This window comes from Lactuca sativa, chromosome 4, assembly GCF_002870075.4.
Source record: "Lactuca sativa cultivar Salinas chromosome 4, Lsat_Salinas_v11, whole genome shotgun sequence".
Lineage (NCBI taxonomy): Eukaryota > Viridiplantae > Streptophyta > Magnoliopsida > Asterales > Asteraceae > Lactuca > Lactuca sativa.
In genome coordinates, this window is record NC_056626.2 from 53,715,800 (window position 1) to 53,735,135 (window position 19,336).

The 19,336-nt window shown below is 38.8% G+C and overlaps 1 protein-coding gene across 1 annotated transcript; it reads right to left on the reverse strand.

Moving 5' to 3' along the window:
* Positions 1-7,568: 7,568 nt before the first annotated feature.
* LOC111876810 (proline-rich receptor-like protein kinase PERK2) lies at positions 7,569-8,099 on the reverse strand. The gene has a single exon (XM_023873386.1). It carries the CDS (start codon positions 8,097-8,099, stop codon positions 7,569-7,571), a length of 531 nt encoding a protein of 176 aa, XP_023729154.1.
* Positions 8,100-19,336: the final 11,237 nt, after the last annotated feature.

The window sequence follows — 19,336 nt, forward strand, 5'->3', positions numbered from 1 at the left end:
TAAATGTACGAGGAATTGTGTTGTTTTTCAAATTTCGTCACAACTTTTCACCATTATTTTTTATAACGTTAAAAAACTACATTTCTTTCTCTTTATCCGCAATGTGGAATAGCGCTTGATAAATATTAACAATTTGCTTTACAAATTGAAGTGTAATCATTCCATCCGTTTGTTGTTTATTTATTTGTTTTTTATTTTGTCCATAAAAGGTAGGTGGTAATTTTTTTCAAGGTAAGTCCAAATTTTTTTATAAATGCATATATTCTACATGAGGTAACATGCTAGATTGTCCCTTGACTCACCTAGGTACATGCTAGATTTTTCCTTGACTACTACCTAAAGAACAACATGCTAGAAATCCTAATATTCAATTATTACATTTAAATGCATATATTCTAAACGTGGAAATTTTACATCATAACTTAAAATAATATAGTTATATATGTACATAATACATACATACATTTTAAGGAGCGATAATATATCTTCTTAATATTATTGTTTAAGTACTCTAACCTATTCCTTCATGTGTGATGTGTGAATGCATGCCAAGATTAAGTTGGGTGTCGAGGGCGATGAGAGCCCAAAGGCCAAAATTACTTGGAGGTGAACTGTAAAGTCCGTTGAGAACTAAAGGTTCTTTCATGACATATTACTACGGAGAAGAAGACAACACATTATTCAAGTGATCATTGTGGATGGGAATTGGGTATAGATAATGTATGTTTGTATTAAAATGAGTTCTTTCATTATTTATTTCAATAATAGTTTGGGGAATTGAAGAATTGAAGAATTTCCGAAATACACAACAAAGTAATATGTTTAAGCGTCTTTTGGTTGATTTCATTAAAGTTCTTAAAGCTCTATTTTCGAATAATAAGATAAAAGAAGCAATGAAGTTGTGGCAACAACAAAGCCAAGTAGCTAAATTGATTTACTTTTGACTTTTTTTAAAGGTATTGGAGTCTTGTTGGAAAAAATATTGTGTCTTTTATGATAGTCTTCCAAGACATGAGTTAAATGTGGAACATTTGTAACTCCTTGTTTGTTACAATGAATCCAAAAGTGGTAGATCCAATTTTTTGTCAAATATATTAGACCAATTAGTTTGATTGGTTTCCATTCCAAAATAATTGCTAAAACTTTGACAAATGTTTTATCGGCGGTTACTGGGGAGGTGTTCACTGAGGAAAAAAATTATTTAGTGATGATGATAGGTTTGCTGGCATGACCTAGATAGCTTCGGCAAGCCAACCCTGTCTGGCACTCGACCGCTAGCCCTGCCTGATGCTTGCCTTCCAGCCTTGCCCGACGCTTACCAGGCATTTGCGAGTGGCTTTGCTTATCTCCTGGCTAGCTAGGATTAAATTGAGTTGACCCAAGGTCTAACCTAATTCTCAGTCGATCTAATTGTCCTCTATAAATAGAACATATCCTCCTCCATGTAGAAGGACCTTTTCAGCCACACATACTCTTACCTCAAGGCATCAGCCTCCATCATGTCTATATACCCCCATTACACCAAGATGGTTCTCTCCGTCTAGGAAGAACCGTCTCATCTCATCTCTAGCCCTAGAATGATCGATTTAGCCTCATTTCATGTTTCTTGTTTGGTTTGGGACTTAGGGTAGAATCACCATTTGACAGTCTATATGATTATGTTTTTATGTATAACTTGCATGCATAAGGAAACCAGCATTGTTGATTGAGGTTCTCGGTATTGCGAGAGGTGGGAGTTGAGGATTCCTAGGAAAGTCTAGGATATGTATGATGTCTAGCATAGGATTGGTATATAGTCCTAGTGTGGTAATTTAGAGGAATCAAGACGGATCTTGAGGAGGATACAAATAGGTGTGAAAGATATTATTGGGCCCGTACTACTAGAAGCACATGATATGTACTTGAGACAAGAACAGACCTGGGGACTCTGAGGAGACATGTATGTTGTGAGTTCCCTCGAGATTATGCTGATTGTTTATATGTTTGTATTTTAGTTTGAGTATGGTGGTGATCACTCAAGGAGGAGGTTCTGACTCTGGTTCTGGTTCCGGTTCTGGCTCGGGCACTAAAACGATTGATGAGAGGTTGTGCGAGTTCATTTTGGTCAAGGTTACTCGAAGTATCTTAAATGCTACTCATGTGATGTTTAGTACCATCAAGGAGGGGATTATAGAGCTTATGGAATAGCAGCTCAGGTCCTTTCGAGTTGAGATTATTGCGGGTCAGATTGGAGCGCGAACTCCCTCGTTTCAGGAGTTCAAGGCTTGTGGAGCTCTTGGGTTATTTGGGGTTAAGGAACCCATCGCTAGCCGACGCTAGATTGTTGACATGGAGAATGCTCAAGGGGTGATTTTTGTTCTTAAGAGGGCAAAGGTGGGATTCACATCCTGCCTATTGAGTGACCGAGCATGTGATTGGTGGGATGAGGTTGGTCGAGATGCAGGGTCTGTGGTAGTGGCAATCACGACTTTAGATGAGTTTGTTTCAAGGTTCCGAAGGGAGTTTGCACCAGCGATCGAGGTGTAGCAACTAGCGAGGGAGTTCCAGGACCTTCGCCAGACTACTGAGGCTGTGGCGGAGATTACCGCCAAGTTCCGTGAGAGTTTCTTGTTGGATTAGTGTCTAAGTCCATAACTATTTTGGTATGTACTTGACCTGATTGTGAGCATGAAACTTTTAGGTTGCCTTCACCAAAGCAACTTGATAGGATGATTTATGGAAAAAGAGTTTAATTATGATTTATTAATATATTATGTGAATAATATATTAAAAGAGAAATCATATTGTTTAATTAATATTACTCAAGAGTTAATTTTGTGACTAAAAGAGATTAATTAAACTTGGGGGACTACTATTGCAGTTATAAGATATTGCATTATGGGCTATGGATTCCTATTGGAAAGAGGATTGGACGAAATCTATGGGAAGCCCATATGGATTTCGTCCAAGGGCTATCTAAAGGGACTCCATGAGTTGCTTAAGGCCTAAGCAGAGAATTAGGGTTTCCCCTGAAAACCCTAGCAGCCCACATAAGTATAAAAGGAACCCTAGGGCACCAAAAAATGTGGCTAAGCATTCATTGGAGTTTCTTGGACATTTTTTGGTGCCTCATTCTCCTCTCCTAAGTCATTATCTTGCTCTTGGTGTTTGTGAGCCATTAGAGGTGTGACACTTGTGACACTAAGCTTTCAGAAGTCAATTACAAGAAGGAATAGATTGTTATTGATACATAACAATCAAAGGTAAGATCTAAACCCTTATTCATATGTTAAATCGTTTATTATATGCTAGATCTAGGGTTCATGGCTTTGGATGATTATTGCATGTTCATTAGACAAACTAGATCCAAAGCTTTAGGGTTTACATGTACACCATAGGATTAATGTAGTGCTCAAAACCCATCAGTGGTATCAAAGCCTAGGTCGTTTTCTAGTGAATTGATGCAATAATGAACTGTCAAAGATCAGGAAATCGGAAATTTTTGTTGTCTGGAACATGAACTCGATGAGTTGGGTGAACTCGACGAGTTCAGAGCCCAACTCGACGAGTTTGCTGTTCTGTTGCCGGGATTTTTGATTTTCTGGCCAGATTTTGTTGAGGATAATTGCCAAAACTCGTTTTTCTTAGCTAAATCCGTTTTTTTAAGTTTGGAATGGTTATCTTCATCAAAATTGATGGATTTGGTTAAATATAGATAATATAGGATTATTATAATTCAAATATTTAACCTAGTAACATTGAAAAGTTTCAATTTACACCCTTTAGTTTTATAGTTTAAATTTGAACTTAATAGTTTTAGTTTTTGAAATTTAAATAATTAAACCTAATTGTTTTGAAAAGTTTCAAAACTTGCCATCAAGTTTTGGAATTTAAATTTTTGATTAAAAAGTTTAATTTTAAAATGTTTAAATTTTAAACCCTAATTGTTTTGAAAAGTTTCAAAACTTGCCCTCAAGTTTTGAAATTTAAATTTTTGATTAAAAGTTTAATTTTGAAAATTTTAAATTCTAAAACCCTAGTTGTTTGAATAGTTTAAATTACACCATATGGTTTTATCAAGTTAATTAAATGTATAATTAAAAGAGAGTTAATAAATCCATAATAATATGGTTTGTATTTAATTAAATTCTAAAACCCTAGTTGTTTGCTAAGACGTTAGTGGAGCGTGTGTGGTTAACCGACACACTAATTGGGCTCTAAGCAAAGATGGCAAAGGGTGACTCAATGTTTGTCATAGATCGATGGAGTGTGTATGGTTAACCGGCACGTCGATTAGGTGACTGTAACATTGGAGGCACCATATATATTTGCATGGTTATCCACAACTTGTTTGTGATCCTCGGCATCCCAGTCACAAACGAAGGGAACACTCGAGATTTAAACATGTCATTGAAAAGTTCAATGAATCTCAAAAGATCTAGGAGTTTCAAATCATTTAAACTTAATTTCAGTTTTCGTTTTTCATGGTGGAAATTGGTAAATCGTCATTTGCCTACCTTCAAATCTTCTGCAATTTGGATTACGGTATCCCTCTTCCGTATTGTAGGATATTGTGTTGGATCCTGACCTTGATATTTCATTTGGGTGTTATATCAAGGATTCCAATAAACTTACTTGAATTTCTCCCGTTTTGTAGATGTCAAAGTCTAACAACTATGGTCTTCCTAAAATCTGTTGGAAATTTTTTTCCACTTGAAGATGATGTTCCACGATTGGATTGTGGAAATAGAAATCGTGCTTCACTTCCTCCACCTCCTCCAATAATTCTTTTTGACCCACGTGTTCGAAGACTTGAAAAGTTCAAGGTCACTCAAGCCCTATTAGCAAAAGACTCGAAGATGGAAATTTTGTATGTGCTCATGTCTTGGATATGAAGTTGCATATTGATAGATTGGGAATGTTGGGAGTCGATGTCTCGAAAAAGTTGGGTGTTGACTTGGTTCTTCACTCACTTCCCGACTCATATGGTAAGTTCGTTAGAGAGTACTATATGATGGAGCACGACATGACCCTCATTGATTTGACTTATTTGCTTATTGTTGCTTAATCAGAAATGATTTGGCGCACTGGTCGAGCAAATTTGTCTGGTGAATCAATATCCCAACCTTCTATGGGCAATGGAAACATTGGAAGTCCAGAAAAGTTTTCTCTACGCAAGAGAAAAGTTGTGTCTGACATAGTCCCGGGTAACATTCCAGAAGAATCCATTTGTTTCTATTGCCAAAAGAAGAGACATTTGTTACGAAGCTGCCCTGACTACCTAAGAGATCTAAGAGATGGGAGAGTCGAGATGTATGACTCTGATTCAGGTAAAACCCACTATCTAACTCTATGTTCCTATTTGGAGATTCTAAATACATGATGTGATAAGATTGCATTTGGTGTATTGTTAGAACAAAGTTCTATTAGATCGATAGATTCTATGTAGGCAAGCAATTAAGAACGTAATTATGAACACAAGAATAGCTTTAAATATGTCGTATGATTAAAACTTCAACACCTCAGAAGAGCTCGATTAAGAACTTCGACTGTAGAGGTGCTTAGGGTTACAAAACAATAATTAATGATAATCACGACCTTATCTAATGCATACATGCATGAATTATTTATAGTAAAACCCTACTAGATAATCAAGGATGGATAGGCCCAATCCGGATACAAAACACAAGCCCATGACGCAACATAACAAAACTCAACAATCTCCCCCTTTGCGTCAATGGAGCCGAAAGCTCACTTCGTTTGAGCTGCAGAAGACTTCTTGATTGTCTTGAACACCTTCGGTATGATGGCCAATAGATGATAACGAAACGTAATGTACCACCAAAGCATGTCCGTGAAGTTCTTCTTCTCTGCTTCTGAATTCTGCTTGCACCGATGGATAATATTGATAATGTGCTCCAAGCAGTCAGTTGAGAATAAATGTTTATCAGCAAGAGCGAACATAAAACGATTGGCTTCGCCTTTTGTGAACATCATAGTAAGATGTGTAGAATCGATTTGGCCCATCTTCATTTTGTTCACATCTCCTGGTTTCGGTGTTGGCTTGACAGTCGGTTTCTTGTTCATCACTTTCGCTATCTCCTGATCCGTAGCAGCAACCTCACGTATGTAAGAGGCCAACATCCTCTTCAAATGATCCAGTATCGGCTCATATTCTTTCGGATTGGAGAACAGAATGTTAAACAATAGGATCCAGTCATGATGATTTAAATTCGGAAGATCTGCCAGGGAAATATTCGACACCGAGTTTGTTGATCCTCGTGTGATTTTGAAATTAAAATTTACGAACTTCCCAGCAGCCGAAGGTTTTAGTACCTTGACAGTAACTATCTTCTGTGTGCACCATGTCAAGTATTGTGGTTGACCATACTTCAGATAAAAGTTGATAAGCTCACGATCAACTTTTGGATGAGGGAAAGGAACTTCAACAGTCGAATCAAAACAATGAAACGTGAATGCCTTTCGTGTTATCGGCATGTCGAACTGTGAGTCCTTAGAATTGTCACAATAAAAAAAGCGATAGTTTCCAGCCAGTAGACGCTTGGAAACTCTATTGCCTCATTGATAAGTGTTTCTTTTGTACAGAGGGGAAACAAGGCCTTCTTGCAGTTTAAGGCTTCTTCTTCTTCCTTGTTCCTCATTTCCCTTTCCTCAGCCTCCTTTGCAACTATCAAGGTTTCATCCAACTCTCTGTCCCTCTTCTTTCGTTTAAGGGACTCAGCAATAGTCTCTTCTTCTTCGTCATCACTATCATCATCAATCCCCTTAGCTTGAGAACCGGAACCCGAAGCTTCATTACCTTCGGTTCGGTTGTAACTTTGACTTTCGGTTGGGCAGATTCGGTTTCGGTTTTCACAATAACCTTCGGTTGAGCACCTTCCCCCTTGTTTTGGAGATATGAATCTATCTGAAACACCCTTCATCTCATGTAACAATGTAAGGGCAGGAAGAAGTTTTGAAGTTAGATGATTCCTTATAGTCAAATTAAGGATAGGATCATGAGCACCAAGGAGGTTGGTCAGCATATCCTTGACATCCCTAGCACAGCTACGAAATACAGCTCTCTCCATCTTCAACAAAGAAATTTCCTTTTCAGATTGAGCGAGCTGGACCTTCTGAACTTCAATTGTGGAGGCTTGGCGTGCAAGATCTTACGTTAGAGCATTCTCCTTTGCTAAATCAGCGTGAAGAGATTCAAACTGAGAATTCATAGAACTGATAAGTGAAGTGTTCTTTGCTTGTATTGAAGAACGAACAGCTTCAAACTTTGTGTGCTCTGCTTGAATGGACTTGGAAAAGGAATCCATAGAGGTATTCACCTTGGCTGCACTGGTATCAGCATGCCCTTTGAGTGACTCAAGAAAGATCTGAGTATTGTGAACAATTTCTGCAACGTCAGCAGTGGCCTTCTTGCAAGAACAAGTAGACTCATTAATAGCCTTTGTGGATTTGTCAATTGACTCAGTATATTGCTCAAGAGCAGTATCCATGAAAGCTTTGAGGACAACATCATTGTAGGACTTGTTGGTATGAAGCATTTTATCAAGTTTCTCATCAATGCTCTACAATTATTGGCGTGTGACTAGAGCTTCATCATCATCATCTGTAGGAAGCCTATAGGGACTATAATAGATCGAAACAAACTCATCAGTAGCACCACCGAGAGTGGCACCGGAATCGGTTGAAGGTGAGGGTGAAAGTGGTTTGGAAGTAACTGGAGGTTCAGTCTCAGTAGTCGCCCCCGTATCAGATACGTTGACTCTTATTGTCGGTTCTGGGATAGTAGTGGAAGTTGATTGGGAAATAATAGGAGGAGGGATTGGAGTTGTAAAAATAGGAATGGTAGTAACTGGTGGCGGTGGTGGAATAGAAGTTGTTGTTTGAGATGTGGTAAGTGGGGGAACAGGAGCAACCGAAATAGGAACTGTCTGTTTCGGTGATGGAGGTGGTGTTGGAAGTTTGTCATGAAGAGGTTCGGTTGGAGTGGGGGATCGGGGATGGGTGTTACCTCTCGGTGATACATGATGAATTTCCTCTTCTTCATCCTCCTCCTCATTTTTTGAACTGGAAGGAGAGGGACTCTTGAATTTCTTCGCCATCTTCTTAATCTTCTTTGGCTTAGAAGAATCCCCTTTCTCAGACTTTCGCTTCTTTGACTTAGACTTATCATCCTCGGTTGTCCCTTTCTTGGTAGTAGCCCTTTATCCTCGGTTTCCAAGCTTCTCCACAGCATCCAAGGCAGCCTGCTAATCAGGAGATAAGACTCTCGGTTCCTTGGGAGGAATCTTGCGATAATCAGCCATGACCTTACTCTCAGCTGAGACACACCTGTACATTATCTCAGGTATAGAGCCATTGTGAGGGAACTTTGTAGGATCAGAAATGATGATTTTCTTGGTGAGAAACGTAGCCACAGAAGCAATTAGGGCATCCTTCATTACCGGAATCTACAAAGTATCAATCGCCCTTCGTGTAATGAGAGTCTAGAATCAACCACACGAAATTTCAGAGTGCCTCGTTGAAGTGTTGAGGCTTTGCACCACTTGTGACCAGATAATCGACCCATAGTCAAGATTGATACCATTGTAAAGACCGTATAGAAGGGTCAGAAAACCATTGCTGGTACCATCAGAACCACCACTCTTCTCCGCCAAACTCTTGATGAGAAGAGTAAGCAATCCATTCCATTAGGGCGGTAAGCACGACTTCTTGACCTTCGTAACTGTGGTAAGCACATCAGTGTAGCCCATCTCGTAGAGCATCGAGAACAGTTGAGTATTGGTGATGAAGTCTAGTGAGATCACAGACGAATCCACAGCAAGTTGCAATAGTGAACAAAATCTCCCTTTTGAAATCGAATCCTTGTGAGAGAAGATTTAGAAGTAGATCCTCTCCTTGTTCTTATCATACGAAGCGGTAGTGTAGACTTGCAATAGGAGTGACATTGGGACGGATTCCACCTGTGTTAGGGCTAGAACCAGAGGTGAATACTTCAAACACTCAACCACTTGTAGCATATACTAATCGTACAGAAAAGGGTTGAGTTCAATGATCATGTTCTGGTTTGGCTTGATCGAGATCAATGTGGAAGAAGCAGTTTGATCATGAGCCGATGAAGAAGTCGCCATTGTTAAGTTAAGGAAGAAGATGAACAGTTGTAAATCGTCGTGTATATAGAGAGAGTTTGTTGCAGGTAAAAGAGATAAATATAATTAGAAACCCTTTATATACCATTGCCAGGAGAGAGAAAGAATCGTCATGATAATGATGAGATCATTGAAACGTCGCCTGAAAAAGCTCGATGTGACAGTGTGGTTTCTCCCAGGTATACGTCAGCACGCATGGGTTTAGGGACCGTTCAAATTCACGCGCCCAAAAGCTTATCCTCAATCCGTCGTTTGAAATTCAACGTCGCTCCAAAATTTAGGATAACCTCTGTTGCTCCAAAAGATAAATAAAAATCGAACCAACAACAACCAAAATGTTAGAAAATAAAAAAATTCCGTGCAATAGGGTGACAAAAGATAAAGAAATAAAGCAAAATGTGTATTGGATGTGAGTGATGTCTATTAGAAGACATAAAGAAGATGATTCCGGGCAAGAATCACTTCCTTCAAAGTCAAGAGAAACTTGAAGTGCTTGTGTGGTTTCCCGAGAAGATACGATCAAGTGTTTGTAGAGAAACCTTGAAAGGCTTCTTTTAAATTATAGGCTAAGGGTAGCGTATCTTCAACCGAACGTCGATTCTTAATATAAGACCGAACGTTGGAAGAAGTACTTGTAAGACCATTGTGGTCTGTTGAACAAGTAGGTTGGATATAATTTATAGTGACTTAAGATGTGATAGAAATCTCAAAACAAAAACAAACTAGATCTTTTTGGGAAGAAAAGCCTTGGTGTTAGACAATTTCATAAAAGACCACTCAAAAATAAAATGAGATTTCATTAGGTAACAAGTAAGATCTTATATATAATGATTCACCGTTAATTCATTGTAGGTGTTTGTTTTTGGGTTTCACTTAGCACGTGGTGTGCGTATCTAAGATCACAAACACAGATTTTGTGCAACCATAAACCTCAGTGGTAAAGACCGAGAGTCTCAAGGGTTACAATGGTGAACCGAAAGTTGATGGAGAATGTAAGGAGGATTGTTAAAGAACCGAAAGTACATCTGCTAAATTAACATGACAAAGCAGAAAACTCTTAACTCATTTGAGAAGAGTAAGGTAGCTCTGGACTTGAGATGTTTTTTAACAGCCTGATTGGGAAGAAACGATAGGTATATATCGAATCATTAAGGCCTTGCTCTTAGTCGCAGAGGCTTCAGTCAACATGTAGCAGCATGCTTCTAGGGATCCTTAAATATTTCAGATGGAAATAATCGTACCTGCCTTAGCTATAAATTCTGTTGTACCGGTATACTTGGGACCTAATTAAAAGAACAAGCAAACAAACACACCACACAAACAAAACAAACAAACAAACCAAATAAAAAAAATAATGTTGAGAATTTTTTTTTTTAAAGTTTAGAGATTTTTAAAGTTTTCTGAAAAATAATAAAAACAGAAAGACAGAAATAAAGTATGTGACATCCCCTAATTTCTCGGCCAGAAAAGACTGATTTAATTTATGCTTTTTAAAATAAAATCAGAGAAATCTTTTCAAAAGATGTTGCGGAATTGGTCCCCAAACAACATATGATAAAAGTTTATCAAAACCCTTCATTAAGAAGGTATATATTTTCCATATATATATATATATATATATATATATATATATATATATATATATATATATATATATATATATATCAAAACCTCGGGATGTCATGTTCCGATACAGATCAAAAGCATAAACAAGACATTATAAGCCTTTCAACAGTTATTTACAACTACTAGCCTATAATCCAAAAATCTCTTGTCGTCCTCCGACTATGCTCGGGGTCCACTACCTGTAACATAAAAAGTTGAGTGGGTCGGGCTTGGGAGCCTGGTGAGCATATAGGGTTTTCAACACACAATAATAATAAACTTACTAAGTTCACCAATCAATAATAACCCAGACCCGTTATCCTCACTTTACGTCCCTAAACACTTTTCACAAGGGACCTAGCCTAAAGAATATCATCGGGATGGACACTACTGCTAAGGGGTTTCCTCAGCCATACATGTCCTAAAGGCAACCATGAGGGGGATGGAGTACAACGAATGAACACTCTCAGTTCATTAACACCTACAAGTTGCGGACCTGCTAATGTTTCCCACTGGACTGTCTAGAAAGTCCGTGGTCGTCATCCAAACTCCGCTAGATGATTGGATCTCAAAACACATTGAGGCCTTTCATCAATTTTATTTTATCACACATCACTATCTACCCATGTTCTACCCAACATATTTGTAGATAAAAATACTTACACAGTTTAAAACTTATATAAAACATCAACACAACAATCACCTCAAATAAACAATTAATATATTTACACATAGCACGTATTATAAGGTAAATACTTCATATCTATGTGTAAAATGAAAGTGACTATACACTCACATGATTTGATGATAATCGGACATCAATTCGTTTCCTAAAACAATCGTTTCTAATAAAACCGGGAGTTTTATTGAGAAACCGGGCTTTGCAAAAGTCGGGCTTCGAAACCGAAAAGATAAATTTTACGGGCTTCACGGGCACTTCGTGGCGTATTCCGGGGCTTACAATCGATACCGGGGCTTTGGGGGATTCTAAGATGAAGAAAATATGAAGAAAGGGGCTAAATATGGCAAAATTCCAAAAGTAACCGAGAGCCTTCGTAGGTACCCTTCTATTTATAGGGTCCGAAGTCGGCTTCGGTGGTGGGGTCCGAAGGCGAGGGTGCGCAGGTGTGAGGGACTCGGTGGCAGCCTCTGATTGGACCGCGGTCTACTGGAGCACATGCGAGGTTCGGAACTAGGCTATGTGAGGCTCGGAACACGCGGCAGCAGGGTGAAGCTTCGGCCGGAGAGCTGGCTGCTTCGGATTGGGCCTCCTCCTCGGTCGAATCAGGATCCGACACGTGGCTTCGCATGACTCAGGAGCTTGGTGACTCAGCAACTTGGTGACTCAGCAGGACACGTGTCACATTCTAAGCGAGGGTGACGTGGCAAAGTGTGACTATGCGAATTTTCTCGATTTTCGCGCCAAAACTTCTAAAATCCATAACTTTCACATACGAGCTTCGTTTTTGACGTTCTTTATATGCACGCGTAGCTAAAATTACGCTCTACAACTTCCGTTTAGACTTCGTCGGCTAATTTTGACTTTAATTTTTTTATTATTATTTTTAACAGACCGGGACAAGAAATCCGTTAAAAATTCATAACTTCTTCATCTGACGTCCGTTTTCGTCAGAATTTTTACCATTGTGCTACTAATGACGAGACCTTCAATTCTCGTTTAGGTTGTGTCGGCTAATAATCGCTCGATCTAAAATTCGAGTTTTTAGCTGTCTACTGGTAAGCTGAAACTTCGAAAAATCATAACTTCCTCATACGAAGTCAGATTTGGGCGTTCTTTTTATCGAACTTCTTGGTTTAACGAATACTAAGACTTTCGTTTAGATTACTAAGGCTAAAAAGTAGTTTATCAAAAACTCACTTTTTACGACATTCAGCGTCATGCCGGTTTTGTCGCGAAACTTCGACATGTCATAACTTCTTCGTTATAACTCGGATTTTGGTATTCTTTATATCCCCGAAATCCTTGTTTCGACCACTACAACTTTATGTAAAGACATCAGGCTTATATCACACTTTAATTTTGACGCTTATTTTTATTCTTAATTAATTAAGTCGTAACAGTTAAGCATAAAACACACAATTCACATAATATTCACATAATTCCTTTTCATTTATTCAAAATGAGTTACAAAGGTTAACCTAGACTATCAACTCAATATAAATGCCTAGGCTAGAAACACGAGTGTTACAAAGTAGCACAAAACACTAAAAAAAATAGAGTTAAAAGAATAAACAAAATGTACAACCGAAACCTTATCTTAAAAGAATGAAGCGAAATAAGCCGAGCGTTCGGTTCATTTCGGTTCCTGAAAATTCCAGAGCCGAAATAGACCGAGCGTTCGGTTCATTTCGGTTCCCGAAAAATCCGGAACCGAAATAGACCGAGCGTTCTCTCTATTTCGTTTGTCTAATTTTTAGTGAGAGATTAGAGGATTTGGTACCGACTCTGCTTCCATCATTCCCAAGCCTTGTAAAATTTTATTGAAGCTTGCTTCAGGTATGGCTTTAGTGAATATGTCAGCCAGTTGATCAGAGGATCGAACGAAATGTACTTCCACATTCCCATCTTCTACATGGTCCTTGATGAAATGATATCTAAGTGCAATATGCTTAGTCTTTGAGTGTTGCACTGGATTGTGACATATTCTTATTGCACTTTCTGAGTCACAATAGAGAGGAATCTTCTTCAGACTCAGCCCATAATCTCTTAGTTGACTTTGAATCCATATTACTTGAGAAGTACAAGATGTTGCAGCTATATACTCGGCTTCTGCTGTTGAAAGTGACACACAGGTTTGCTTCTTGGACTGCCAGCTAACAAGTTTATCGTCAAGGAATTGGCATCCACCAGTTGTGCTCATTCGGTCCAGACGACATCCTCCAAGATCAGCATCAGAAAAAGCTTGAATAAAGAATCCAGATCTAGCAGGGTACCAGAGACCGAGAGATGAGGTTCGCTTCAAGTAACAGAAAATATTTTTCACTGCCACCATGTGAGGTTCTCTTGGATTAGCTTGAAACCTGGCACAATAACAAACAGAAAACATAATGTTCGGCCTACTAGCTATTAGATACATAAGGGACCCTATCATTTGTCGATATAGTGTTATGTCAACAGCTGGTTTTTCCAGAGAAGGTGTTAACTTAGTGCCAAATGCCATAGGAACCTTCCCTTTCGAATCTCCCGTCATACCAAATTTTGCCAACAAGTTCTTTGTGTAGGCCTCCTGGCTGATAAATATACCTTCTGGTCCCTGTCTAATATTCAAACCAAGGAAAAAATTAATCAGACCCAATGTGCTCATTTCAAATTTAGTCTCCATCAACTTCCTGAATTCAGCCGTTAAGCTAGGATTCATGGAGCCGAAGATGATGTCATCGGCATAAATCTGAACTATCATTAGATGTTCTCCTTCTTTCTTTCGGAAGAAGGTTGGGTCAACCGAACCTTGCTTAAATTTCGACATTTTCAGAAAGCGAGTTAAAGTTTCATACCAGGCCCTCGGTGCTTGCTTTAAACCATATACAGCTTTATCCAACACATAGCAATGATCAGGGAATTTCTCGTTCACAAACCCAAGATGTTGCTCAACATACATTGTTTCTTCTAGTTCTCCATTTAAGAAATCGCATTTTACATCCATTTGGAAAACTTCAAAGTTTTTATGAGCAACATATGCCAGAAAAATTCTAATTGATTCCAACCTTGCTACTGGAGCGAAGGTTTCCTCATAATCTATCCCTTCCTCTTGGAAATATCCTTTTACTACCAACCGAGTCTTGTTTATAATAGCGTTCCCCTCTTTGTCAAATTTATGCCTAAAGACCCATTTCAAGCCAACCACTGAAGCATCCTTTGGTGTGGGAATCAGCCTCCAAACTCGATTGCGTTCGAACTCATGGAGCTCGTCTTGCATTGCTTGTACCCAATCAGAATGATCAAGTGCAACATTACTTATTTTCGGTTCGACTTTGGAGACAAACGAATTAAACATACATAATTCAACTTTAGAGAATAATGTAGTTTGTTTTGCTTTCATCTGAGAACGAGTGAGAACTTTCTCAGATGATTCACCAATGATTTGTGCTTTGGGATGATCCTTGGTCCATTTCACTAAAGGAGGATAATTTGGGTCATAGGCTGGATCCAAATTTGCATTTACTTCCTCTTCAAGTTCTGATTGATCACCTTCATCAGTTGTATTCTCTTTCTCCCCCTCGACTAGCGAAGTATAACCTGTGTCAGGATCAGATTTTTCATCCTCTGTGGGAGTCGGATTCTCCCCCTCGATTGGACTATTATTGGGTGGGTTTGGAGTTGTATGCTCCCCCTCGCTTGGACCTTTATGAGTTGGGGATGGAATTGTATTCTCCCCCTCGAAATACATTTCGGTTGTCTTTGGTGTTGATGAACTCTCCCCTTTGAAAATTGAGTCGTTGTTTGGAGAGTCATTGGAAAGTTGACCACCTATCGGTTTAGGAGGTTCACTTTCCATTTCTTTGGCAGCTTCATCTATGATCTTTTTGAGATTGTTGATTTTGTTGCCTGCTACTTTTGCTTCTGAGTGTGTTGCTTTCTCTGGTTCATCAAATAGCCGAATGTACTCTTCAAACAAGTTGGATATTGGAACCGAGACTTGTCCTGATTCAGGAAATATTTCCCCTAAGGCACTTTCGCTCCTTTGAACTTTCTTCATGTAATTATCGTCAAAGGTTACATAATATGTTTCTTCAATTCGTTTGGAGCGTTTGATCAAAACTCTGTATGCCTTTGAAGTGAGTGAATAACCAAGAAAAATTCCCTCATCAGCTTTGATGTCAAACTTATTACAGTTCTCTTTTGAATTAAAGATGAAACACCTTGAACCGAACACATGGAAAAATTTAACATTTGGCTTTCGATTGTTCAAAATATCATATGGAGTGACTGAGAATCTTTTGTTGAGCAAGGATCGGTTCTGAGTGTAGCACACGGTTGCAACTGCAGCAGCCCAAAAGTATAGTGGAAGAGAAGCGAAGCTTAGCATGGTTCTGGCTGCTTCACATAGGGAACAATTTCGTCTTTCAACAATCCCATTTTGTTGTGGGGTATAAGGGGCCGAGAAGTTGTGAGATATCCCCTTGTCAGCCAGAAAATCCTCAAAATCTTTATTCTTGAATTCCAGCCCGTTTTCGCTTCTAATGTTTCTCACCAGCTTTCGCTTCTAATGAACATCTTCAAATTGGGCGTCGCATCTAATTTCTGTTTAAGAAAGAAAACCCAGGTGAAGCGTGAAAAATCATCTACTATGACAAGAATGAACTTACTACCACCGAAGCTTTCGATAGCCAAAGGTCCACATAAGTCAATGTGCAGAAGTTCAAGAGCTTCAACTATCTTTGTATTGATTCGTGTAGGATGGCTCTTTCTGCTTTGTTTGCCCATCTCACACGCTGCACACAAATGTTCCATATCAAACTTGAGAAGAGGAAGGCCTTGTACGTGGTCACCAAGCACCAACTTATTAATGTCTTTGAAGTTAAGGTGCGATAGGCATCGATGCCACAACCAGCTTTCATCAGTGTTTGCCTTTGATAGCAGGCATATTGTTGGTTTTCCTCGAATTGGGTTGAGATTCAAAGGATACATCTCTCCCTTGCGTTCAGAATTCAACAGAACCTTTTTGGATTGCTTCTCAATTATTTCAGAGCCCTCATCATCAAATGAAACCTTCAACCCTGTTCCCACAACTAATTGTGACACACTGATGAGGTTATGTTGCAATCCCTCCACATATGCTACTTTTCGAATCGAGAAGTATCTGTTGGTTATCATACCATATCCTTTGATTGTGCCATATGATTTATTGCCATACTTTACACATCCACCATCCTTTAGGGACCGAAACTCCCTCAGCTCTTCCTTCCTTCCTGTCATGTGACGCGAGCAACCACAATCTATATACCATTCATCATCGAACTGCTCCTCACTTATCACCTGCAAATTCAAGCAGATTTAGGAACCCAAAGTTTCTTGGGTCCTGGTGAGTTTTTCACAAAAAAAGGAATTACAGTAGAAACATCAACTAAATAAGTTCTTTTTAATAGAGTGGATTGATCTTTTCTTTTGATGATATACACCTTGATTTTGGTTTTATCTTGTTTAAATTTTGGTGTATTCAATGGTGTGTCGTTAGATGGTTTTAGTGTTTTCTTTTGAATCCCAGGGTTAGTTTCCTTTTTCTTATTATTGATATCAAAATCATAATCAAGTTTTCACTTTCCTTTGATGTCCTTCACTGAATTGAATTTTCTTTGGGAGTTGGAAGGACCGAAACTATACTTTTGACCGAAACTTGACTTTCGGTTCTGAGCGCTGGTGTTGGATTTGAAAGTAGACGATTGGTTGTTAGCCTTGACGTTTGGACCGAAACTAGACGTTCGGTTCTGAGCTTTGGAATAGTAGGAATTTGGACTGAAATTTTCTTTTCCTTTTAGCTTTTCCTTTCCTTTTTAAATTGATTCTTTCTTTGGAGGTACGTAGTTGGGATTTCGAGATTGCCAAAAACGTTTTCGCTCATTCAGATTTTTATTATATCTTTGATTTCTTTAGCGCAACTGTTCAGCTAACTCCTTATGAGATTTGTGAATGTTGAAACTTGATTTTGGCTTTTTCTTTTGAGTTTCGGTTGTCTTAGTTGGAACAACTGGTTCTCTCATTGGTTCTTCAGGGATTTCTTTTGTTCCACTTGTGTTTGGTTTGTCGAAACTCGAGGGTTTGTTGATAGGTTCAACAACGTATCTTCCTTTAACTCTCCATGAAGTTTTCTCAGATAAGCCAATGGTTTCGTCTGCGTTGTCAATAGGGGCTGACCAAAAGTAATCGTCGCACCCTTCAGCATTGTCTTTGTCAACCAAGATTTTTAACTATGCCGTTTGTTTTGCTGTGACTCCTGTAACAGCATAGACTTGATTCGGCACAGTTTGAACCTTATGATAAACCATTGCTTTCTCCTTTAGTTTCTGTGGCTTGTCCTTTGACAGGCGAGTGTATTCAACCAAATTTTCAGAAATGAGGGGTTTCTCATTTTCGGTTTCGCTCTTCATAAACTCAGAGCAATCAACCACGTCTTCAACTGAGATTTCGCTCATCTCACTTTCCTCATCAAATTCAGACGTATTTTCTATGTTCTTTTTATTCTCTGAAATTAATTTAGCGTTGGACGAGTCAAATGATTCAATGGTTTCGGACTTAATTTTTAACTTATCATTTTCATCTAAAAGATTTTTAAGCATACATTTATGTTCCTTAGAGTCAATGAAGGTCTCTATCTTATGCAGTCTAATTTTGTAAGCGTTGGATGTCTCTTTTGAGGACACTATCGATTCACACTCAGCAATGACCTCATCCTCCTTAAATTCAAGGAAGGGTAAGATCATCTTATTAATCTTTTTCCCTATTTCACAACTTAAATGCAATTGAGCACTATTAGTATATAAGCGCTTAGCAATTAAACAAAAAACATTCCTTTGTTTCAAAAATTTTAAATTGTCTCGTTGCAAATAAATACTTTCATCCCTAGCCCTATTTAACTCCGCATCCTTTAGGTCAATCCACATCCTTCTCTCCTCACTTTTTGAAGACACCCTACTGAGTTGGTCAGTTAGGTCAGAGTTCGCTAAGCGAGTTTGCATGAGACTACCACTTAAGTTAGAAAATTTAAATTTTAATTCATTTAATTCTTCTTCATAATATGTTACTGGAACTTTATGTGATTCAAGGATGGAGTGTACCTTTTTGATCAACCGATCACAGTCGTTGATCTTCTTGCTCACGGGCTTGGCTGCAAAGCATTTGTCCTCAGTTAGGTTCGGCTTCTTATTTGCATTTTCAGTTGATCCACCAGATATGACCATCAAACATCTTCCTGCCGAACCTGCATCCTTTTCCACATAAGCTCTTCCATTAGTGGGCTTTCTCACCTCTTCATCTTCAGAATCCGTTGACCAAACTTCAACGCCACCGAACTCATATTCTTCTACATTTTCCTGCACAATCAAGGCATTCGTAGAACTGTTAGAAGCCTTCTTTTTCTTGAACTCTTCCAACTTTCGCATGTAGTACGCCTCATCGTCTTCACCATCTCTTTTCTCAGCCATTTTCCTTAGCATGCAATCTTTGGCAAAGTGGTTCTTGTCGTGACAGTAATTGTAGTCGAACCCAAAGTCTCCTGTAAGCTTGATCTCCTTCTTGACATCATCCTTTTGAGAAGTAATTTTTGGTTTATCTTTCACCTTCACAGCACTGTAACTTCCCTGCCAGTTTCAGTTCTTACTGACACAAAATTTTCTTCGTGCAAACTTCTTTGGATTGGTGACCATCATAGCATATTCTTCGCTTGTAAGGTCACACTCAGATATATCCAACTCTTCTCCTTCTTCTGCAGTACTCTTTCCTTTTGAGACAAGGGCCAACGATCCTACACCCGAAACAACTTTCGCCTCCTTGGTTACCACACTTTCATGGGACTTAAGTATTCCCACAAGTTTCGCTAGTGAGTAAGATTTAAACTGTTCATGAGCTT

Bases quoted from the DNA above. Each gene is read 5' to 3' on its own strand.
- LOC111876810 (XM_023873386.1), bottom strand. From the start codon at position 8,099: ATGGCGAAGAAATTCAAGAGTCCCTCTCCTTCCAGTTCAAAAAATGAG.